Source organism: Falco naumanni, chromosome Z (assembly GCF_017639655.2).
Source record: "Falco naumanni isolate bFalNau1 chromosome Z, bFalNau1.pat, whole genome shotgun sequence".
Classification (NCBI taxonomy): domain Eukaryota; kingdom Metazoa; phylum Chordata; class Aves; order Falconiformes; family Falconidae; genus Falco; species Falco naumanni.
In genome coordinates this window covers 45,701,838-45,726,397 of record NC_054080.1, presented here as the reverse complement: position 1 = coordinate 45,726,397, position 24,560 = coordinate 45,701,838, and the positions used below count along the sequence as shown (strand labels likewise).

The 24,560-nt window shown below is 37.7% G+C and overlaps 1 protein-coding gene across 7 annotated transcripts in view; it reads right to left on the bottom strand.

The window, feature by feature from the left end:
- Positions 1 to 2,383: 2,383 nt before the first annotated feature.
- Positions 2,384 to 24,560, bottom strand: part of PRUNE2 (prune homolog 2 with BCH domain) — a 144,332-nt gene continuing 122,155 nt past the window's right edge. For 3 of the 7 annotated variants that reach the window (XM_040580045.1, XM_040580050.1, XM_040580051.1), the window contains 9 exons: positions 21,766 to 21,939; positions 16,681 to 16,783; positions 15,113 to 15,244; positions 14,872 to 14,958; positions 11,547 to 11,645; positions 9,499 to 9,534; positions 8,936 to 8,974; positions 7,383 to 7,430; positions 2,384 to 5,236 (listed from right to left, as the gene is read on the bottom strand). In XM_040580045.1, coding sequence (XP_040435979.1) covers positions 5,215 to 5,236; positions 7,383 to 7,430; positions 8,936 to 8,974; positions 9,499 to 9,534; positions 11,547 to 11,645; positions 14,872 to 14,958; positions 15,113 to 15,244; positions 16,681 to 16,783; positions 21,766 to 21,939 — 740 coding nt within the window. In that variant the 3' untranslated portion in view covers positions 2,384 to 5,214. The remainder of the gene's footprint in view (positions 5,237 to 7,382; positions 7,431 to 8,935; positions 8,975 to 9,498; positions 9,535 to 11,546; positions 11,646 to 14,871; positions 14,959 to 15,112; positions 15,245 to 16,680; positions 16,784 to 21,765; positions 21,940 to 24,560) is intronic. The other 4 variants (XM_040580047.1, XM_040580046.1, XM_040580048.1 and 1 more) reach the window with 4 other exon arrangements.

The following is a 24,560-nucleotide window of genomic DNA, read 5'->3' as shown; positions in this document are numbered from 1 at the left end:
CAGAACAAACGAGATCAGTACAAATGCTGTATGAAAGGAAATATGCTTGTATGTGAACACAGTGGGAAACACAGCAGCAGAAGGGTTAAAAGAAGAGCAGGGACTGATAACAAAGAGCTGTGTTTCCAGGACACTTCCCCAGACGAGGATACCAGCAGTAAAACCCAGGAATCTGGTTTTTGTCAGGACCATAAGACCTGAACTCTGGGAAGACCAGAGGACGTTAGTGAAAGACCCTGCCACCTAAAACAGCAGCGTGGGCAAAAGGTTACAGGGTAACGCATACAGGGTGATGCGTGTGGTAAGTTGCCAAGAGAACAAATATATGCTTCAAACAAAGGAGAAAAACTGGCCTCAGGTTTATCAGACTGAAGGAAGCATGACCCTAAAGCAAAGGACCACACAATAACAGCTACTGACTCCTAAACTGTACAATGGACTCAAAATCTTCACACCCAAGAATTAGTTTGCTGTCTGCAGGAAAAAAGATGAGAAATATGAGGAGGACTTGGTAGTCAGCAGGTCTTGTTCTTTGTGCTGCCAACAACAGCTTATGGTCAGACCAACCCTGGTGCTTTTCAGCATGTGGGTGTGACAGCGTGAGCTAATGAAGCCCATGAAAGAAGGAGTATGAGCAGGTGGGATCAACTTACTTTGAGATTTTGCAAATAAATATGGTGTCCTTTTATAACATCTGCATTCAAGCTTGTTAAACTAGCTCTCCCATACAGAAAACAATTCAGGTGATCAATTTCTGCTTTAGCTGTAAAGACCGAGCTAACAGGAATATAATATTGGTGAAGTGGGGCAGCAGAAAGTTAAGACAGTTGGGAAATAAGTGATAATGTTAGCTTACTGCATGGCAATGGATTTCCGTTTCAGGTCATATACTTTATGCTACTGAACAGTGCTGAAAATTTATTTGATGACAACCCTCCACTGAAAATCTGTGAAAAGAAAAAAATTTTTTCCTACTCCTGAAGAAGCAGCAAACGAGCAGAACAGTTTAGGTACTTTTACACCTTTTTTCTTGAGAAAAATGTTAACAAATCCCAAATGTTCACAACATGGGAGTGTTTAGAGACTATCAGAGAAAAGGAAAGTCAACAGCTAATATATTAGGATTTTCCTTTTTGAAAATAAGGGTTCTATGTTACTACTTACCTGCATTTTTGTCTTCTCCTTGTATAAATAGTTGTGTTTACTGTACCAGTGTTCCCAGCTACAAAAGCCATTAATCAGCACTCTGAAAACATTAGTCAAATTACTGGAAGATGTAAATTGGCAGATAGTTAGGTACACAGAAGGTAAGGAAGAGAAAGTATCTGAGCTCTCATTACAATAACGATGGTACTAGGATGACCCACAGCTCTCCCAGCTACAGTATTATAGCTGGACATAAGTGTAGCCACTCCAACCTGAGATTTAGGGTATAAGTGACCCCATATTACTGCACACCAATCAACTGCTAACAAAACATTTAAACTGGAATGCAATTATACTGGAAGGGCCTGGAGAAAGATAATCAAAACCAAACCAATTTAAGATTCCTGAAATCTAGCAGCACTACTTCTGTACGACACAGTCATAATTAAGTCTGCTTCTAAGGCTCAGTTTAAGCCTAAATTATCAACCCATAAAATCTGATGAATCTTCAAATCAGAAATCAAGGAGACTATTTTCAACAAGCATGAAAGGTTAGTTTAATCCACCTTCTTTGATTTTGCACTGAAAAGGTGTATGAACATTCATAGAGTTGATTGCAGGGGGGGTGACAATTAAGAAGCCATAGGTTATCTCCTTTAGGTCTTTAGTTGGTGCCTCACTGGTCCATGCTCCAGGTTAGCTGTCCAAAAGGCAGCCAGGTTTACTTAACATAGAGGCAGTATAAACTGACCCATCTGACGCAGACTGGGACAGGAGTAGGCACATGGTACCTGGTAGGTGAGAGGACTGAACATCCACCAGCTCCAACTCCTTCCATCAACATGTAGTCAACAAGGTTGTTTAACTGCTCAGGGTGGTTTCACAGTCGGTCTGTTTCTGCCCCATAGCTTCCATTTTCTGCCTACCATATGAGATGGTGTGAGACTATCTATGCAGCTGATTTTTAGATAACAGCATAGACATGAATTAGAGAGCAATTTGAAGAGCCCCTCCTGCTTTCTTTCAGGAACACTATTGCTAGTAACAGCAAAGTAAGGATTTGAATACATGGAGGTGAAGAATAACATCACGAGATGCAGAATTAATTCAGTTTCAATTTTGGGGAAGGAAGAATGTTTATAACACAAAGAATTGTGATTTGAAGCAGTCCAGTGTTCCCATGCACCCAGAGAATAAAGAAAAGAACTTGGAGCTGAAAGGAAATAACTTCCAGTGGTGAGTTGCAGTTCTTTATTTCTGATTCATAGGTATATATACACATACAACGATATTAGGTATCCTTGTATTGCTTAATCTATAAGTCAGCATAGGTTTTTTAACAACAAGAAAATTGCAACTATTAATTTGTATTTGATCTGAGCACTCTGATACACAGTATAAAAGATCCATATATAAAAGATTATATCTGTGCAAGTACATGTACTATATTACTCTTTCAACAAACTACTGATTTATTAATATTGATATATTATTGTTAGTATAATATAGAATTGCCGTATCATAACATTAAAAAACTTTTCAAAATATATTAATATGCAAAGATAACCACACCTTAACCTTGCAATCATTGTTGTGCTGCCACACTGATGCCCCAATTTTGTTTTAATGTGACATTTGGCTTAAACAGGTTCCTTCTGTCACACTGCCATTATTAGTCCACCGACATTAATAATATTAATTCACATGTTGTTTTGCTGTTTAGTAATTGCACGCAAAGCCTTTAGAATTAAACTCACCTCTGAGTTGACAGCCAGCACTAAGACCACAAATCTTTTATACCCTACTTAGGTCTCAAACAGAGCATAGAAATGTGTGTTGAACTTTGCTTTGCGGTGAACTTCTCTTAGCAAACAATTCTTTCACTTATAGCGTAACACAAGTCATCTGGCTCACTCTAGTTGGCTTAAACTACAAGTCTACAGATGTGATTTCATGCTACTAAATGCTTTTAATAGTTTAAATCTAGGTAAAGCTTAATTAGCATCTAGAAGTTAATACAAATATTAATCTGTACATAAAACATTATCCCCAATATGCTAAGTGACAGCACTTTCATAAGGCAGACAAGCCAAGAATCAAATATCTGAGGAAAGGTGGAAACTATCAGAACCTAATTTAGGGCAAGGTTATAGAGCAGCAACAATGGTCAGCAGGATTAAGTTCTTCCTCTGACAGAAAGATGTGATACTGCAGGCTAGCTAGTATGACAGAGATACAATGCACCACCTCTCAGTACAGCACAAGGACTGCAGAGGTGCTGATATTTCAGTTTTGATGCTGGAAGGTAAGAAAGCATTTGGCAAGTCCTTGCCTTTCTGACAATTCTGTCAACCTTCATTACAGTAGCTGAAAACTGTGCACATGATGGATGCTTGCTTCCTTGGCTGCAGGCTACCTTGCAAATAGAAAATAAAAATTGACAGAGATGGTAATGTGCAAACCACAGAACAAAAATACCAATCTTAAATGAAGGATAAAATACACTTTTCACTCTCAGTTTAGATCCTACTGAAAAATCAAGTTTCATGCTATTTTGCTTTTTGCTTAAACTTTATCCCCCAAGAAAACTTTTGCTGGTCTTCTCTTATTAATAATTCTGGACTGGAAGCAGGACTGGACTTAATGTACATGTAAAAATAAGGTGCAGATTATCTTGACTTGTTATGTCTAATCACTTATTTATGAAGTAGAGAATCCACAGATGTAATTCTAGGGCATTATGAGAATGTTGTGAAGATAAGAATAGTATTTCAGAGAGTGTGTAACACTGTTACTTTTGTTAGGACATCCCACAAGGCAGGCGAGTCAGCAGGTTTGGAAAGTGCATGCACGTGTTCATTAGAGGAAGAGAAAGCACTAGCCATATTCTTGACTCTTGCCTTTTTAAAGTATGCAAGTGGAATTCACTCAACAATGAATATGCACTCTCTGGCAAAAGAATGATCTGAGAGGCTTCAGTTAATTTCCTGTAAATATGAGGACTTAACTGCAGTGTCTTTTGTGCCAGTACATGGGACAGCAGCAAACAAGAAATGCTTATGGTTTTTACCTTTTCATGTTATTTTTTCACTGTTCTGTTCCATGACACAGACCATACACTTTTTATTAGATATACTTAGGAATAAATGTCAAATTATTATTCAAACAAGTGAGTGTAACTCCCAGCTGTTGTAATCTTCAGTTGTTAGTAGGAAATACTAAGTATCTGTTTCATATTGATAGCATTAATAGCCTTTACAATCAGAGTTAGGATGCCATTTGAAGACTCATAACCCCAAAGTTCTGGAAAAACAGATTTAGAAAACAACAACAAATTAATTCTCCAAGGCTTTTAGAATATATGACAATCTTCTACAGGGTTAGCTGCTTCTATAAAAACTATCCCTAAAATGAATATATAAATTTAATTATTAAAATTTCAGTTACAAATCTGTCCTCTGGGAAATCCACTCAATGAGTAATTGGTTTTTTTTAGTATATCAGTCTTTTCTGTGACCAAATTAAAAAGTAATTAGGGTTAAATGAACTTGGAAAGACTTTTCAGACAGCAAGAAACAGGCAAATTCAAGAAAGTCCTGCATCACTTCCAGAATTATTTTTGAACAGTAAAGTTACTGCTGCTCTGTGACACAACCAAGCTAACATTTATGGCAACAATTATTCTGTTCAGCTATGCATAAACATTAATATACTGAAGACAAATGAAACAAAAATCCCCATCCTCACCAACTTGTTCATGAGGCACACTGTTGGTAAAATGGTAACCTTTAAAACAGGAAATCGCAGACACATAGAAACCGATGCTAGATGATACAGTTTTCCTAATTAAACCTGTTTTTCTCAATTAAAATAACTAGTCCAAAAATTCTTCTCTTTCCATAGCAATAGGATTGGCCCTTTTGGTTGTCTTGAATTGCTGAATGACATTGAAAAATCAAAACCCAATCAAATTAACCTAAATTGCCTATTGTACACCATGGTCATGGATGTCTGGGCGATGAAAATCCAAGTGAACCCTCTTCTTCAAATGCCTGGCCACGATGCTTTTTATTTCAGGGTCATGTCAATGCTACACATTAAAGACAAAATAAACACAAAGAACAAAAGAAAGAATAAATCAGTGCTATGAAACACATGACTAGTAATTTCCCCAATCCTGAGCTCCTGCAGTGCTGAACACCCTCATCTCTCATTTGTTTAAACGCATTGGTGTCAAATAATGTACACACATCCTATCTACTGTATATGGAAAACCCACAACTCTGTAAGATCTGTTTCTCTTTTTATTAATCAGTAACTACATTCCTGGCAATTTCAATCAGTAGACACCAGATGTGGAAAGATCCACTGGTGAAATGACACCACAGTGTGGCAAGATATAGGGTGCCTCTAAAAATGTTTCTAAGAGTACAGTTTTACCATTTAGTGCAAAGCACATGTCACCAAATACTTTAAAGCCTTCTTCAGAATAAGAAGTTGTCATCATAAACACTGCATCAAAATACAGTTTTCCTCACAGAATACATAACTATTTAAAACACCCTCAATATTTATGAACTGTTACAGAACACACACAGTTCTTTCACTGAATTATTTCATAATGATGTGGGGTTTTTAAGAAGTCATGAGGAAGCACAAGAAGTTGAACAAAATAGAACACAAAAGAGCATGATAATAGACAAAAGCCTTTGGAATAGATATTACAAAGACAACAAAAGCAAACTAAGAGCTGGGCAGACTCAGGAGAGGTTTCAGCAGAAAGCATACAGAAAAGTCTGTGTAAAACTGCCATTATCATTGTGGAGGCATTTACAAGGGAAATCCTATTTCCTAAAGAAACGACAACCAGAAACAAGTGATATAACTACAGGAAAATTATTACTGCTCTGAAGAGAGATTCGCATTTATGCAGAGAAAAGGCAGAATTAGCATTAATTTAGCCTCAACTATATTTAAGCTAAATATAAATTCTCCTCTCATATTGCTTTTGCACTGACCAGCTTCTCTTTTGAGAAAATCAAGAAAACTGTTCAAGCCACAAGAAGGCCAAAATCATAAATAGTCTTTAATATATTATGTATTTTCTGTTCTCATACTTCAAGAAAATCATTCTTATATTGACTCACTTCATAATAAATAATATCTGAGAAAAAAAGGGTTTATGTTAACTGCTCTAGGAATGAGGGATTTAGCTTATGGTTCTAACATATGTATCAGGTACGATACTGTGATAGTTCACTAGAGTACAATTTTATTTCAAAAAAGTGAAAAGAAAAGCTCTACTTTATTTATGCATCTGTTTGCTGCATGTACTTATTATTTGCCTGTTTACTAATACCCATGTTATTGATGGAACCTTTTACTGAGGATTCAGGTTTACTATATGCTATTTTCTGAACAATATTCCAGTGTGAGACACCAGTGTATTTCTACATACCAGTCAGATGGGTAGGGCCAGCAAAGTCCCCAACCACTCCTCCCCTGGACACACTGGTCAGGAATATACACACTGCTGCAATGGCAAGTCCTCCTGTCATGTTGTTCTAGCAATGAACTGTTAGTGCTTGTGTGACACACAACTGCTACGAACACCCTCACTGATGCACAGTAAAAGAAGTGCAGGGTTTTCTATTTGCATGCTTCAGTTATAGTAGCAGACTGAAGAACAGCATGCCAGAGGACTGAGACGTTCCCATTTCCAGTCCAGCTTTGAAAGGAAGAGACATACAGATACTGGAGATGTAATCAGGGAAATAACTATGAAAGAAGCTGAGAAGCACAAAAAGCAAAGAGAAGGAAGACATCAAGAGCATGACCCAGAAATCAAAGGAAAATATAAGACTTTTTATCACTGAAGGAGAATGGCAAGTTTACCAGTTTACTTTTAATTGAGGAGAATGCATGGGACCATCTTCACTCTGATCATGTTGCACTTTTTGTTTTTCACATAACTTAGAATTCTTAGCCTGAGGATATTCATGTTATCTGTCTCTGCTTGGAAATAGTTTAAGACATTTTAAACACATCTGCAATGCAAATATAATAAATCCAAACTTCAGTGCTTTTTCTGCTTGCATTATGTTGAATAAAGTTTCTGAAAATAACTATAAAAGCATTTAGGTCTCCAAAAAGCTTTATGGAGTCTACTCAGCCTCAGTTGCTAAATATGTGGTTGTAAAATAATGTTAAAACATAGATGACAGTATTAGGCTTACTTCTGCTCCCCTGAAGTAATTTCTGGATCATTTGAGAGACAGCTAGTCCTGAGCACAAGAAAAAAAAAAGAGGTAGCAGTAAACATTTCTTCTGTGCTTATTTCTTTCTCTTTTTAAATATGACATCAAGTTTAGGGGATGTAATAACTAACTGTAGTGAGTATTCTTTGATAGCACAAACATGCAAACATTATTGATAGGAATGTAGTGTTCTTAGTGCCTGCAACATGAATTAGTTTGAGTAATAAATTTTTAAGCTATTTCCTTAAGTTATGGAAGGGAAATGCACTACAGTAACTTCATACATCCAACAACAACAATAATCAGTGATGCCTCATATGAATATTTAGTTCCCCTTTCACTTGCTATGCTGCAGCCTTCATTCTTTTAAATCAAAGGAGTAAGCTTTCTTCCACAGAGTTTTTGTTGTCATATACTACAATGCCTTTGAAAATGTTTGAATAGAAGGGATAGAAGTTTCATTTCAAGGTTGGGTGAGCCTCTTTTTTAAGAAAATATTCAGGTGGTATCAGAAAACCACTTAATCAAATCTATTGCTTCTGAGGCAGTCTAACTGCTAGAATCAAAAAGCAGTGGCCAGTGTTTTGGGTATTTCTGTGACCATTTTAAAAGCTGTTCTCAGGAGAACCTGAGAAAGATATATACCACCAAAAGAAGGAACTTTAGAAAAAATACAACAGAGAAGTGGTAAGATTAAAATTCTGAAGCGCACAAACTAAAGGAAGGAGACTGAGAAGAAACTTCAAAAACTCAATACCTTTGGTTACAAAAAGTGCAGGAAAAATGTTATACTAAAACTAATAGACAGAGCTCCCTTCTCCAGAATTTTACGTAAAATATACATTTGAAAAAAGTGCACTGGATACCCTCTAAGCTCTGCTCAGTTAGTCAAGGATTGTGTCCTTCCAGTTAAGGATTTCTATAGTACTTTACACCATACTGCCTCAGTATATTGAAGTCAGAGTCATGAGTTTAAAGTACCTATTCATCAGATGACACCGATTTATCAAGTGACCATAGGCAATACAATATGATCAAGTATTAATCCACTGACCTATCCAACCAACACTGGAAAGACAGGAAAAGTTACCAACCTACCTGAACTGAGAATGTGGTACAACAGCTATCCCTGATGTAGTAAATTTTTAAAAGTTATTTTTTACAAGAACTACCTCCTAAAAACTTTATCAATCATCTGACATAATGAGTGAAGGGTACAAAATGTTTAATGAACCATTTTAATAGGGTAAGAAAGTAATTTCAGTCCTCCCCATGATTAAAGAAACAATCATAAAAACAGTAAAAATGTTTTTTGTAGTGTAAGTGTATGATTACTCCTTACCAAGACCTAATGGTACAAAATAAGGCTGCTTATAGTAAGAGGGGAAGTCAATTCACAAATGTGGCAACTTATACAGTTATTGAAACTACGAGCCGGTTGTTGTACCAAACATAGAACATACTACTGCATTCAATCTGTTCCTGTGAAAAAAGCAAATATAATGCTAGCATCAAGCTGAAAGCTATCTTACTTAGCGGCTTCTGAAGTTTCCCTCAGCTCTTCATCCAGTCTGCATGAGTAAAAGTTATTGATATAAAGAAACAAAGAAGCAAGCAGAGTGTAAGAGAGAAGCAGAGCAATAGCAGAGCAAAGAACAAATACAGTACATGCTTCTAAAATAGGCACCCAGTATTTTGCACCGACCCTAAAGCTCTTCAGCTGAGCATGATACCATTTATCCCTGTGCTTAACCCACCTTTAATTTGTAACTCCTTAGTTAGCTCATTTGGAGGCAGAAACATAAAAGCAGCCAGGGGCCTGAGGCATGCCCAGTGGAGAATTGCTGAAAGCATTCAGTTGCTCTATCAGGTAGTATTAAACTAGCTGCAGCCTGTGCCAAGTCAAGGATCTTTAGAGTTCAGGTAAGTTTTATTTGCAAGGGAGGCTGATCTCAACAGCTTGAAGGGCAAAATGAGATTCCACATCATTGCAAGTCCCCTCTCACTGAGCTGTTGAGGTCACCTGCAGGTGAAAGGCTGTCACACAGAATCACTCCATTATGACCAGCAGCATAGGCTAGAAAGCAAGTTTTACCTCATTCTTCTCTTAATACACTTCTCTTCATCATACCTTACAAGATAAGAGTGGGTGAAGGAAAAGAAAAGGTGTACATGTTCATATGATACAATAGGCACACTGTATCCCACTTCAGTAAAAGCTAGCAAAGAACCACACAACCCAAATCCTGGCATAAGCCTGTGTACTTTGTACAGGTGGGATTCCTTGTGACCAGAGGTGGTATTTCTGTTCTTGTCAGTGGAGCAACTATGAAGCCAACAGCTTAATTTTTGTTTTATTTTGCTACAGGAACCTTTCTCAATTTGCAGCAGAAGGGAAGCTATCAGCTGAACACTGTTGTTCTCCCTGTGGCATGTGAATAACCACTCACAGTGCCTTGAATGCACACACCCACTAAACCTTCATATCACAACAACCTGAAGATGCTTGCCACCAGTGGGAACACTTAGCAACTTTTGGTTATCTTCTTCAGCAAAATCATGTCTCATCTGGCTGCTGGTGACATGAAGCAGGCAGTTCTCTAGAATTTCCTTATCTGTAAGTCCTAAAGCTTCTTTGGTACTGATGTTGTGATCATTTCACCTTTGGTCTGAGAGGTGAATGGACTTTCCAAACAGTTTTCAGTCTACGTGGAAGATGTATGCACTGCTACAGACAGTGTAATAGTCAAGAAACAGCAAGGAAGCAGAAAGAGAAACATACTGAAGTACCAGGTTAAGGTGTATAGCTAAAGGGAACTATAAGAAAATGTTTACAGGAACCAAGAGGAAGGAAGGGAAGGACAAGGCATGGCAGGAGGATGAAAACATTTTATAATGTTAAAACATTCTGGACATCTCTCTGCCAAGTGACCAACTACCTCTGTACTTCACATTCTTAGTATCACTCCAGGCCTAAAGAAGTTACAGCAGCAAATAAATCTGAGTGGAAGTCCCTATGATCCCTGATTAACTGCAAGATCTGAGCTTCACATTTGCTCCCTGGAATTACACCACAAGTGTCTGAGCAAACACCAGCTCAAAGACAGAAATTATGCTGCTTTCATAACTAATGTGAGGCAGGTGTGAAAATTCCTGCCCAGGTTGAAGAGATCTATGACAGCTCCAGAACAAATGTTCTTCCTACCTAGTCACTGGCAAACCCTAAGGAAAAGACAATCATACTTGCGTATTTACTCATCAAAATACTTTCTAGAACAGAATGTTCACCTGTTCAAAACGTAGGGCATTTGATAAAAAGAATAATTAAAAAAAGCATTCCTGAACAGCATATCCTTTTAATAATGACCCACATGAAAAACCACGACTGATTTCCAGCATTTTCAGTCTTGATATACCATTTCAGTTTGTTGTTTTCAGGTCTGAAAAAAAGCCAGCTGAGGTGAAAAATTCAACCCAGCTTCCTACAATTTTTTAAAAGATTTATTTCCTTTACAAAAACCTGCATTTAAAAAACCTTTACACATAGCAAGCAAGAACTAAGACACTGTCTTTCAGTGTTTTCTGGATTAAACCATGCAAATCAACAAGATAAGGAACAGTAAACCTATGGACTTTCAGTGTTCTTCTATTGAACAAGCTATCTTTGAATTATTGTTTCAATTCAAAGCTTCATATGACTAAAACTTAAAACTTTTACTTAAATAGTGGTAAAAGTTATGGAAAAATATAGCATAAGTGACACCTGCGGAAGGGTCAAACTTTTTCCTATTTTCTTTCTGGGTTTCAACTACTGAACAGTCTGTTCCAATCCAGATTATATAATCATAGGGTTGATGGGACTCTGAGCTTTATTTTCTTCATTTTACTAGCAGCATCGTTTGGTCCAGTACAAAAAACCTTCTTCCTATAAACAGTAGCTTCCATAGGAGTATATCTTTATTATGTTTTGTGTTTCCATTACAGTGTTTTTCTGCTTCTGAATGTGACAGTGGAAAGTGCACAAGAGAATAGGAACACCATCAGAAACGGGCTTTCTGTTTTTCTTATGGACTCTGAAACTATTATTAGATAGTGGAAATAGTTTGCACTAGAACAAGGACATGTTTACTGTACATTACTTACTTGACAATACTGTCTGGTATGTGCACATATTCCATTGGAATCATCTCACGAAGCTCCGCCAATGTGTTGACATACTGTATCTTACTGCTGAACTTAGAGCTGAAACAAAGAAACAACATGTTAATTGACTTTCACCCCCAAATCTTTTATTTTTTTTTTAAAAAAAGAGATGGTATGTACTTCATGCAGTAAATAATTAAGCACTTTGTTATTCATATTTCAGCTACAGAGTTCAGCTGATCATGAACGTACCTAAGATGCAGTAAGGCTGAAATCAAGTCCAGACCTTTTGCTGTTCCTTGCTTAGGCTGAATGACAGTATTTAGGACAACATTATAAATTGTAATGTCTACATACCCTAGCATGAAGTTTTATAGTTTGAAGGAGATATATGAAAATTCTGAAACTAATCAACCCCCCTACAGCATACTTAGGTGTAAAAAGAGATGGGAAGCATTTGCTCAGTGTGGTCACGATGAATAAACATCAAGTGATTGTGATGAATTAGCATTTGTATTTGACACCAATTCTCGATCAAACATAATTAAACTGAACTTTCTCATTTGTTTAGATGATTACAGATCTGATTGTGCACGTGCACGTCCATTCTTATTATGAGGAAATACTTCCCTTGTTTATCTCAGCTGTGCTATATGATCCTTTATTGTGTTTGAGAAATGATCACTTGGAAAATAGCTAAATTGTTCAGAAAATACACTTAAAATAACACTATTCATTTGTCTAACCTGAATTATTTGGTATGTATGAACTTGTGAGAGAGCTTTCTCATTTGGCTCATAAAGCAATTTTCCATATTTAGCTCTAGTTGTATTTAGATAGCCTTTTAAAATCAGTAACAGCGACGAATGCACATTGACCATAACTGTTCTTAAGTTTAGACCATGAAAAACAACGTATTCTTCTTATTTACTGCTGATTTAGGGGTATGACCAGACAATACGAAGCCTCTGAAACAGCTTTGGGCAGAAGGCTACTTCCCCTCCCTTTACCATACATATCTTCCTTATAAGGTAAAGTGAGGCAACAAACAGGAATACATGAAAATACTGTCAATAGTTGTTTAGGCTGATCCATTTCAATTTGTCCCTGTACCAGATTAGCATCAGTAGGCACAGACACTGGAACAGGCCAACAATCATGTTTTAAGATGAATCACTCACAATTATCCAGTCAAAGCCATGACAATATACAGATAATTCTTAGTATTTTATCCAAAAAATGTTAATCAGTCTGCATTCTGAACTGCCAGCTAAACTAACTTGGCAAGCTGCAAGGCAATCAGAAGCTTATAAAGACTGAGGGGGGGCAAAAGACATAAAAACATCTTAAAGGGTTAATTTTTCCACTTAAGGATTCTCCTGGGTCCACTAATTCCACCACAGTAATTGATTTCTGAGTAATTGCTTCATGTGGGAGTTTGCGTATGGACAACCCAAACACATGACCAAAATAAGAAGTTCTCATTCAGACTTCAAGGCAGGCATGCTGTCAATAGTGGTAAACTTCATATTATTTAAATATTTCCATCAAACACCAAATATCTTTCACAGACACTTCATTAGAAATCTGATTTCTCACCTAACACAGCTAAAGTGATCTCTAGTGTGAGTATCTGGTCCATAAAGAGTATCTAGGATCTATCTTTGCAACCATTAGTTCTTTCATCCTGTGTATTCAGACAACTGTTTAGTGTTCATCAATCAAGTCCCACACTCCACTGAATGACCTTGCCAGTTTTTGAGGTAGTATTATAGCACATCCTCAGTGACTTCACTGTCCCTTGTCTTTCACTTTCTTGATGCCTACTGTTTTGTCCCACATCTCAGCTGTAACAGAATTAAAATTATGTTGCTAACATCTACCTCCTTGAAATCTCTGCTTGCTCGCGAACCAATTAATTTCTTATTCTAAAATTTCCATCATGATTGTCAGTGGTTTGGTGAACAGCTCAGGGCTAGCAAACTAAGCTATAGCCATCAGCCTTCAATCTAATCAAGTCTCTTTCTCCTTACTGAATTGACTTTGTCTTTTCATGCCTCCCAGAGTTTTTTACTCAGCTTTCTCATTGTGCCCTTCTTTCTTTCTTCTTTCACCAAGTGTCCTTGGTGAGGGTTCAAAAATCTTACATTATCTTCTACAAAAGTCACATCAGCCATGCGTCCCACCCACCTTTCTTCAGCTACCATTTGCACTTCACTTTCATCTTGCACTGGGACTTCAACCTACTCAGCTGAAATGGAGAATTTTTCTGAATAAATGACTAATGACTTGAAACAGATGTGGCATATTTGTCTGGGGTTTTTTAATTTTACTGCCTACCTTTCCTCTGGGAGTAAATAGGATGCCAAAAGAAACACCTCAGATACCAAATGCAGCTCAGTGAATCCCCATCATTACTGTTAATAATTCCAAGTATTGTTTCTCTGTTACTCTGGTATTTTTATTCCTCAATTTCTATTTGGTGTTAAAATTACCACATATGAAAGAAGAAGCTCCATTATGACACCCTGTCTGTTGCACTTTGGCAACAATGGAAAATTCATGTGCTTCCCCATCCCAATGTCACCCTGTCAGGACAAAGCACCCTGCGACAGACACCTCCAGTGTCCTGGGGGCAGACCTCTCTAAGGTCTGTCATGATGTGTGTTGTGTGGGGTAGGTTCTGCAAAAGATTCCTCTCCTGCCTGAAGCACTTTCTCACACACGTCAGCCTGCTCTCCCTGATCTCATGATTTCAGCTGCACACTTGCCCACCTGAAACAATTTTTGAGGTCTTCAGGGTCTGTAAATTTTTTTTGCTTATTCACTAATCAAAGTGGGTTTTTTGGTAGCTTTAAACCTTTTTTAGAACTGCAACTCCTATACATTCAAACAGCTCAGGGTGCTGGCAGTCCTCTTGCATAAGCAGCAACTAATTTTTTTAAAACACAGAATTGTAGCTTAATCTTGCCCTACAGCCTGGATTTTTTAGATTAGGTGATTATCCTTACAGGAAAAGCCCTCTTCTACATGCCTTTTAGCTGGGCTTGGAACAAAGACTATTTTAAGAGACTGAATTCCCAGTTCTGCATACACATACAGGTTTAGGATACCTACCCTATGATGTCTGCAACTAGATACTCATATAAGTATGTAACTCTTCCCCTGCCCCCTCACACTTTAGGAAAGTCAACTCCATCTGTCAAAATCCCAACATAAACTGTAAACTAGTACTGTTCAGTGAAAGATTATCAGCCATGTCTGATTATTTAGGGTGCTTCTGTATTCTTAGGGACACAGGAAATCACTGGTATTCACTGCATACCTTATAAAAGGTCGTGTCACAGCCAGAATTGTCCGGATGAACCATGATGGATGAACAATTACAAATGATTTCAAATTTTTCCGTAATCTAAGTAAAAAAAGAAATTGTTTCTTTAAAAAAGCAAACCTCAAAAAAAAACCATACAGAAAGATCATATACAGTAAACACTCACACAAGGGAGTAACAGAAGTGGACAGATTTAGAATAATAGCTGTGGATCAGAAAAGAAAGTACTACTCACCGTCGGTCAATCATCTGGTAACATTTTTTCATCCAACCCAGTCCAGGCATCCTCCTTCTTGGTGTTGCTCCATTCAAGTAGACAATCATATAGTCTTCAGCTACCATCAGCTCTAAGGTACTGATTACATAGCTGATGAAAGCACAGAACTAAGTGAGCATGTACTTTACATTATCCACTTATGCCCAAACTAAATCAGTCTGCTAGGCACAAATCAAGGCAAACTAAGCAATTTATGACATGACAGCGTATTCTTTTCCTTTAAACCAAAGCAAACATTTAGCACTGGTCACCATGCTACCTGCAGATGTATTAACTAGAAAACCACAATCTTACCTGCATCTTCAGAAATACGTGGACTCCTTATAAAGGTAAAATTTCATAGTGAGTTTTCAAATCTCACAGGTGACTTTGTTGTTTCTTTTTTTAAAAAAAAAGTGCACAAAGATTTTGCAAGGGAGAGCAAAAGCAAGAGAGATCATGTGAAGTTCCAGGAACTTCTGAAATTAACTCTTCAGAAACTTCACTATTAATCATGTTTGTTCAATGCAAAGGGTCAGGAGAAGGTACTTGTCTATAATTCCCATGATCCTTGCACTACTGCAACTAAGCCTGTGACTGCCAACTACAAATACTTTGAATCTCAAGGCTAATAAAACTTCTCCACCAACCTGCCAAATGACAGCACTTGGTCTGACCTGGAACTAAAGCACTATCTCATTTTTCACACAGACACAATGCTGAAGACACTGGCTGTCACCATGCGCCTTTCTAAGGACTGGAGTTTTAAGGAGACTGGGTCTGTGCTCTTGTTGCTTTGTAAACTGCAGATGTGAAGGCCAGGCCTCTGCTGGATTTAGAAATTACTTACTGGGGTTTAGTACACAAAATGCTGTAATGACTGATTTTTTTGGCTGCCAAACCAAGTTGCTACTAGGAGTAACTTTCTTGTGATAAATTCGAGCTCATGTAGCCAAATCCATGTCCTACCCAACTTGCCTCTGCCACTTATAACTGAATCAAAAGCAGCTGGAGTCAGGAAAAATACTTAGAACTGTTTGTATCAGCAACTGTCATTTATGCTGTGTTTTTAAAACAACTGTCAGAAAATGGGCCTGCGATTCCTAAACACAACCACAGTATACATCAAAAATATGAAATATAGTGATACCTCATGATAATATATAACAAACAATGAACAACCAAAACCATCTGGTGGTCTAAGTTCCTGCTGATTGTTCTCAGTAAGGGCTGGAAGTCATTAGTGAAACAGTGCAATGACTGTAGGCCTGAGAAGCTGAAGATACTGCATTCTTTTACATTTTGGGAGGTACTACAGTTAGATTTAGTCCTGAAAAACACACCTTAATTTAGGATGGTGAGTAGGTAAGGAATACTGAAATAATACTCCACTGAGCAGTTTATCTAAAACCGCTGTTTCCTTTGTTATTCTAGTCACTCCCCCTCTAATGACCAAGTTTACCTCATAATTAAAGACAGGTTATCTCTCACTACATAATTGTGAGTACTAACTCAAAAGACTGTCACATTGCTCACATATCACTCACAGGAAAAGATTTTCCATGACATAGTTGTAATCAGTTCGACTGCTGTCTGGCAAGAAGCATGCTGCAAACACAATGATAGCATTCCGACCATCACCATAGTATCCTGTGGAAAAAAACAAAAAGGCATTTTTGCTTTTGCCAAAGGCTCTTAACAGGATAAATCAAAATCTCAAAATCCTGGAATGGAGCTACTATGTCTAGTGCTGAAGAAAACCGAAAATGCATGAACTATTCACCAAGCAGTAAGGAAGAATAGTCAGTTATGTTGAATTCCTAAAAAAAACACACTTAGCATAACTATTAGTAAACTTTTTATAGAGACCAGCAAAAAGCCCCCTTGTAAGTAATACAGTCTTACCTGAACTCCTGGTCCACTGCATCTCTATGGCAATGATATGCTGAATGTTCACCTTAGACTGAGGAATAAGGGGCTAAAGAAAATATCCTACATTTGTTATCCTGCATCTTTTTAATAATGTTCATGAAGTCTCTCAATCCAGTCTCAGTTGGCTTGTTCAGCTCTAATGGCCTCAGGATATTAAAACTATAAATGCATCACACTATGCTTCTGGGGATTAGTTAAATCCTTCACTGCAAGTTTTGTATAAAATACTTTACCTTGGACGCTCCAGCTGCCCAATACTGGCATTCTCTGGGCTATGCCACTGCCTAATGATAGCCGCAAACCCTTAAAACTGCAGCACTGCTCTTGTGGGGTCCAGGACAGCTGCTTGTTACCCAAAGGAAAATATTTTCTTTCATGATTGGAAAAGATTGACCAGCATTAATCTAAGTCCTTTGCAGCTGCTATCGATTTCTGTGTTATTAACAAATATAAAATACTCCTGCATCATTAAAAGATACATGCAGTCAGGAAGCAATTTATGAAGATGCTACAGAAATTCTTGTAGGTAGATAGCACTAACAATGCACAGCGACAGAAGCTGGGTATACTTAAGAGAACAACTTGGAAGCCTTTTGAAAGAGGTCAGGAGAAACTAGCCATGAGGGAGATGCTAATGCTTGTGAAGGAAACCCTGAATATCCCTCAGATAGGAATACAATCCTGAAAAAAGAAAAGGACAATACCAGCACCTATACAACACTTTCATAAGGAGATTTTTTAAGACTTTAACGGTGCTTTTTGGACACTAGACAGCAGTATCCAAGCCTAACTCAAATGTCCATATAACTTCTTGCACTGTAGCCAGCCAAGCCACGCAAAATTCTCTATAGGAAGTCAGAGATAATACATGATCCCTGTGTGGTATTCAGGGAAGAGTGAGAGATTATTTTGTTTTCTTCTTTCTCACTCAACATCTGAGCTGAGTCTCAGCTAGCTGAAATAAGGAGATCATGTTCAAGGAAGTAATTTCTTACATGACTTTGTAAAGATCTTCAAAGAATCCAGAATCCCTGACAAAATGGCTGCTTCAAAGTACTTGTTCATGAAGTTTTCTATGCCAAGGAGAACCATAGCTGGTTAATCTCAACATTATTCCAGTCATAATGACATGCACTAAGGCACTCTCCATTTAGGGCTCTCAGCTGTTCCTTAAAGGACTGAAGAACACCACCGCTTCCCCAGTTACAACGGTGAGCAAAAGAAAGCTAAGTTTCTGAAAGAAAAATGTGCATGTCAGAAGTAAGTCTCCTGTCTCAAGCCATGTTGTTTCAAATGAAGGTTTAGCAAAGTAACCTGTTGAAGGATTGATTACATTGAACCTTTTTCTTTCTGAATTTGATTTGGTAGATTTGACTAAATATAATGCATTGGATGAGATTATAATATATATTGTTTATGGTAATGCCAACATTGAGTTGAGAATGCTAGCTAGCCTAGACCTCATCCACTGAAGAATCATTGTGACACTGCAGGAACCTTTCTGTCCTTAGCCTTTACTCTATCCTCCCATGATCTTGGCATCTCCTGTCTTCGCAGCACTGTGAAGTAGTTTTTTTACTGGCTCTCAGAGGCCAAAGGCCAGCTAATCTATAGCTGGGCTTCCAGAGCTAGAGAAGCCACGTATAACAGTAGCCCAGCATATGTCCATTCTCTTCTCCACAGTACAGTGCTGTTCTCCATCCTATTGGAGGACGTGGACAAGCAAAAAAGACATGGGTGATAATTTTGGTGTCCCAATGAAGATGTCAACATCAAATTCAAAGAGAAACATTGCACTCTCTAGTAAAGATGTACACAGGGAGAGGGAAAACACTCCAGTCCTATTTTCAGCACCTTCACCTTTAAGGAGTTTGACATGAAGGAATGTATCATTCTTCTCAAAAGAAACAAAGAGCAAAGAACTTCACCTCCTACCCTCATCACTTAATACTAACCTCTGTTACGTTTCCATCTTCTCAACAGACTCACATACTTTCAAAGAGACAGTACTGGTTTCACCTATCCCATCCTAGCTCACCCCTCAGCTAAATCATAATAGAACAAAGCAGTCTTTCCCCCTCAGCTTTATAAACAGAGAAGAGATTTCCTTCCTTCCATAAATTTAAAAATCCTTAAAAGACTTTCAGGACAATTTATATCACGCTCCCATAAAGTAGCCTGTCCAGCTGGCTCAGAAGTTTGGCAGCAAAAGCACATTGTGACAGGTGTGTCCAATATATTACACAGCACAGTCTGCAGTTCATGTAAAGCAAAGTGATTATATGCAGATGCCACCTAAGAGCACACACAAGAAAAACCCACAAGTAAAACTAGGCCCCTTTTTCTTACACATGCTTGTAGACAAAGAACACCAACTCAAGGCAAAAGTGCTTTTTAGTTCATCACTAGAAGTCAGAAAAGGTGTTTCCCCAAATTGTCAGTCAGCCTATGCAAAGAGGCAGATCTCTAAGAAATTTCTCTATTAATATACGTGGAAGGCAACATCACACCTAGACTGCCCAGTCTACTGTCCCCTTTCCTATTTCGTGGCTACCGTCTAGATTCTGCATTTGGTGTCATCTGTCATTTGACAGGAAGGAATGTTCAGTAGATCACTGAATAATCAAGAGATGCTTGACCTGACTTCCAATTACCTAACTTTAGCCAGAATCTGTTCTTAATCCTGAGGTTAAAGGGAAGACTGCTGGCCCTCTAAAGCACTCTGAATATATTCAAAGTATTGCCAAAGGGAACATCATACAGAATAGGTCTAGCCACCACAACGCAGAAGCTGTTCAAGCTGCCCAAAGTTTTCCCATAACCCATACACCAAAATGATTTTGTTTCCACATCCTCAGTCTGCCACTCCATAAACAGAGTTTAATCCAGTCCTTAACTTGCTTTGGTATGGCCAGATTTCAGGCAAGCTTCCAATTTAGCCTGTGGTGGGTTGAAACTTACCACTACACACCATTTGTTCTATAATGGGTAGGTTACTGACCAGCACCCATTCAAAAGCAAAGGAGACGGAACATTCTCTGTCTTAGATTTGAGCAATCTGACAAAACAAGATGCCAGACACATAAAATTTGAATCCTGATTATTTCGTACTGGAAGTTGAGTTGAATGACCTAGACTCCCACTGGTAACTGTACATTATTATGTACTTCACAGCTGCCATCATAGATGTCTGCCACTGAAACCAGTCCTTGTTCAACAGTTAAGCAGTGCTCAATTAAGAGCTACTTTTCCACTCACTGTGACTAGTATTTATTTTTCATAAAAGCTGGTATAAACGTATACATCAGCATCTAGTAGGAACTGTATGTGACAATTATCACCCACAAATGTACCTAGACTAGTTTACAGCATACAAAAAATATATAAACAAACACCATTAGCAAGGCCTCAAAATATTTTATGTTTGTTTCCTAAATTATGCCATCTGTGTCTGTTTGCTAAACTGTGTCTGAAGTGTCATCACATTCATAAATCTTTGATGGTGGTGTTATAGTGAGAAAACGCTTGGAGGTTTAAATGTCTTTATCAATTCCAACTAAACTTTCTGCACACTGGCCACTGTGAACACCTGTAGACTTGCATTTAGCTGCTTTTAATGTAGGTGAGCAATTTGAGGACCACATCCTCAGGTAATATGATTAGCCAAAATGTATTTATGTCACCTTTACCAGATAGAGATTCAACAGTGCAAATATACTGGAAACGTTAACCTTTAAATGAAGTTACAGATCAGCAGCACTGACAGAAGCAACCTCATACAAACTCACAAATCTTACTTCTGAGATGCTAAGTTACCTGCCTCATTTTTTTCCGGATAGAACAATTCATCCTTAATACCTTAAGAGCTGGCAAACACTGCCCCCAAACATACAGAATCCAAAGACAATCTAAACCTGAGACACCAATGAAACGACACCTAGAAAGCTTTGCTTCATTTTCTTCCTTCAATATCTACAGTAATATTTATCCTTTTGAATTAATGTATACAGAATTGTGCTAGTAACACCAGAGCTACAAATTCTCTGAGGAGGTTAGGGAGCAGATCAGCAAAGGAAACAACACAGCAAGCACATTAGGTCATTTTTCTACTTTAAATATTTTCTTTTATATGCTATTTGATAATAATTCACAAATTACGTGAAAAAAAACATAAAACAGTTGCTGGTGAAATGCTAGCTACTGACAACTATAAATGGCAGAAAAAACAACATCAGGAGCTTAGCCAAACAGAAGCCTGAGCGAAAACTGTTTTCCTTCTTTTGCCACTGTACTTGTTCAGATCTCTGCACACACATACACCATTGAGCAAATCACACACTGTACTTCCTCATGCAAAAGTTTTTGCCAAAATCCACACAAAGTTTTGGGGGTTTTTTCCCCCGTAGGACAAGTTTTTTCCTTGCTTTAAGACAGTTTTAGCCTACAATGATCAGATAGCTCCTGATAGACACATGTATATCAGTGTATTTATTGCTCCTGAAATTCCATTGTATTTAGAATACTCAGTAGTCACTGCCACACTGGATTGAAAGCTGGGTTGATTTCAGCCATGGCTGAAAAACAAACTCCCTCTCACATTGCCAGTGTGGTAACTGAACTAAAATAGAAATTAATCATGCCCAATAAAGCATGGGGTTTTTTTTTACATCAATCTAAAAAATGCATTCAGGGTTTCCTACCTCCATGTGAAATGACCTTTTTGTAAGGTTCAATGACTTTCATATCAATTCTTTGTTCTTGTTCTCCAATAACCACTGTTCTCCATAACCTGTTGTCCTCTCGCTCCTCTTCAGCGGTGTACTCTGGAATTGATTCAGACTCCTGTGATGCCTCCTTAGTAGCAGTCTGCTCTTCTGAAAAATAAAATTGTATATATTGCATCTTCCTGTAAAAGCTCTAAATATTTTTTCCTGTTACTTTTGAAATGGATGACTGAAACCAACTGGATTTTGACAGCACTGATATAAATAAGAGCATAATTTAATCATCTAACAGTTAGTAAACGAGAACTTCTCATTTTTTATAATGAAATTTAAATTTTTTCAACATTATGACCATAAAAAGAACAGCAGCAACTATCACTAGGCAGAATACCACCAAAGGGTTTTTGCATCCAGTTACTAAAACTGATTAGTTGCTCGCCAGAAGTACCACACTGTAGGATTTTTAAAATCTTTGTGCTGCAGGTATGAGAACTATATTAAAAAGCAAAACATGGAATTAAAGTGAACACAGATGCTTTTTGTCTAGAGAGGAATTACCACAGAACTACATCTTATCAACTTTCTCCCAGTTTGTCTCCAATCTCTTCACATCTGGCACCAGCAAATATGAAGAACAGACATCTTCCTCTGCTTCAGTCATGAGATAATGCTGACCTCATATAAGCACAGTATTCGCCTCCCCCAAGGCCTTTAGGTTGAGGTTAAATACCAGTTCCCTCCCAGACATTAAGTGCAGAGCAGCCAGGCAATCTGGCTATTCATACCAGCACCCGTTACAGAACAGGTACACGTAGTCCACAGACACAATGATCACAATAAATAAACTGTACAGCTGACAAGAGGCTATGAAGTCTCATAGCACAGCCTCTCTGCTGGATGCTCTTAGTTTCAGAAAAGCTGTGAAGTAATTAACAAAACATATGTTTCCATCACACACTGATGCCACGGCTCTTAACAACAAATTCAACTGCATTCCAGTTTTTCAAACTTAATGGCTGGTTAGAGAGAAAGTGACATGAAAAGTGATTCTGTCCACAGCTGGAATTATTTCATTCCCTCCTTCAGTTAGCGTTACAACATACTGATTTTCCCTAGGGGGGTGGGGGTGGGGTGTGCACAGCGGGAAGAAATCCCTCTTTTGTGCTATTATTCTTACTGAAGCACCTTTGCCATATGGCTGTGAGCATATTAGTATATCTTCATAGTAAAGATTCCATACATTTTATGCACTATACATATTTGAAGTAAACAAAATCAACTTTTTTAAAGTATTATTCTGTGTCTGCAGTCATAACTAAGAGCAGAATTCAATCATAGAAGTCAGTAAGTGAGGTAATAGTAAACAAATACATAGTGAGATACAAAATGGCATATATGTGTGTACATAGGAAGCTAATCAGACATCTTATTTGAAAATGCCAGAGATCTGAGAGTTAAACTAATTGACAAGAAGTAGTAAAGAACACAATGTTTCATAAAAGTCCTCAAACCTTGCTATACTGGTTTATCTTTGCATGCCTGATTAATGCTGCTTCTTGAACTACTCACACAAATGGAAGTACATGATCCTTAAAACACACCAGTTTATCATAAGAATCAAATCAATTATCTTTATGAAATCCAGAATAAGACAGTACACTGTGTAGATACCACATATAGCTACACACACTGAACCTACAGGCATATACACATACATGTACTGACTTAATTTGTAAAACTGATTTCTGCATTAAAACCTATCAATAATTTTACTGACTGTTAGGAATATCAAGTTCCTCAAAACACACAAAAAAGCTTTGAACTTTAAAAAATATATATTAGGTTGAGCACACATTTATTGTTATAGAAGAGCTAATTAAGTCTGAATTTCTGCTGCCACCTGTCTTATATTTTCTGTCCCTAATACAATGTATTATTAAGAAATAATACTGGCTGAAGGTCCCCTCTCTGAGGCAGATTCTCCCATGTGCAAAAAAAGCTTAGTCTATCACCAATTTCCTTGCAAGATTCCAGCAGGCAGGAACTGGGTAAAGAAAGTAGTAATACTTCATCTCCTGCCACGCTGCCTAGCTAGCCAATGAGTTAAAATCTTATTCAAGTCAAACTCTGTTGAAAATGGAAACAGGAATGGAAGATACACACATGTGTATAAAACGTAACTACATAAGTCTTTTTTCCTTAGGAACAGCAAATAAAGGGAGTTTGAGGAGATCTAAGGTCAGGAAGAAGAACAGACTGCAAAAGGTTCTATTTTTTCAAGCGTACTATTTCAAATCAGTTCAACAGTTGCTGCTCAGTAGATTATATATTGTGGACCTGAAGTATGTATTCATGCCTTCTCAGGGTACAATGCTCACTACATTTAATAATATACTTAACATTCAGTTCTAAAATACCACATATTCCATGACATTGGAAATAAGCTTACAAAATGCATAACTCTGCTCCCTCCAAACCTAGATATCTTAATGCAATTTTGTATGATATTAATTTTCTAAAGGTACCATGGGAAACAATATGAAAACTACATGCATGCAGTCAAGCTATGCAAACTTTGAGAGGCCACCACAAAGTGGTCCATTACTTTAAGGAGGATCCCCATGGGATGCTATTATGCAGCTCAGGTGCTTTCAGAGTAGATAGAAGGGATTATCAGAACAGCCTAGGGAACTGCCTAGTCAGCTGGTTCCTCAGAGGGTAGAATGAGCATGGCTGAGGGGAAATGCCAGTATTAGCAGGCAGAACAACTT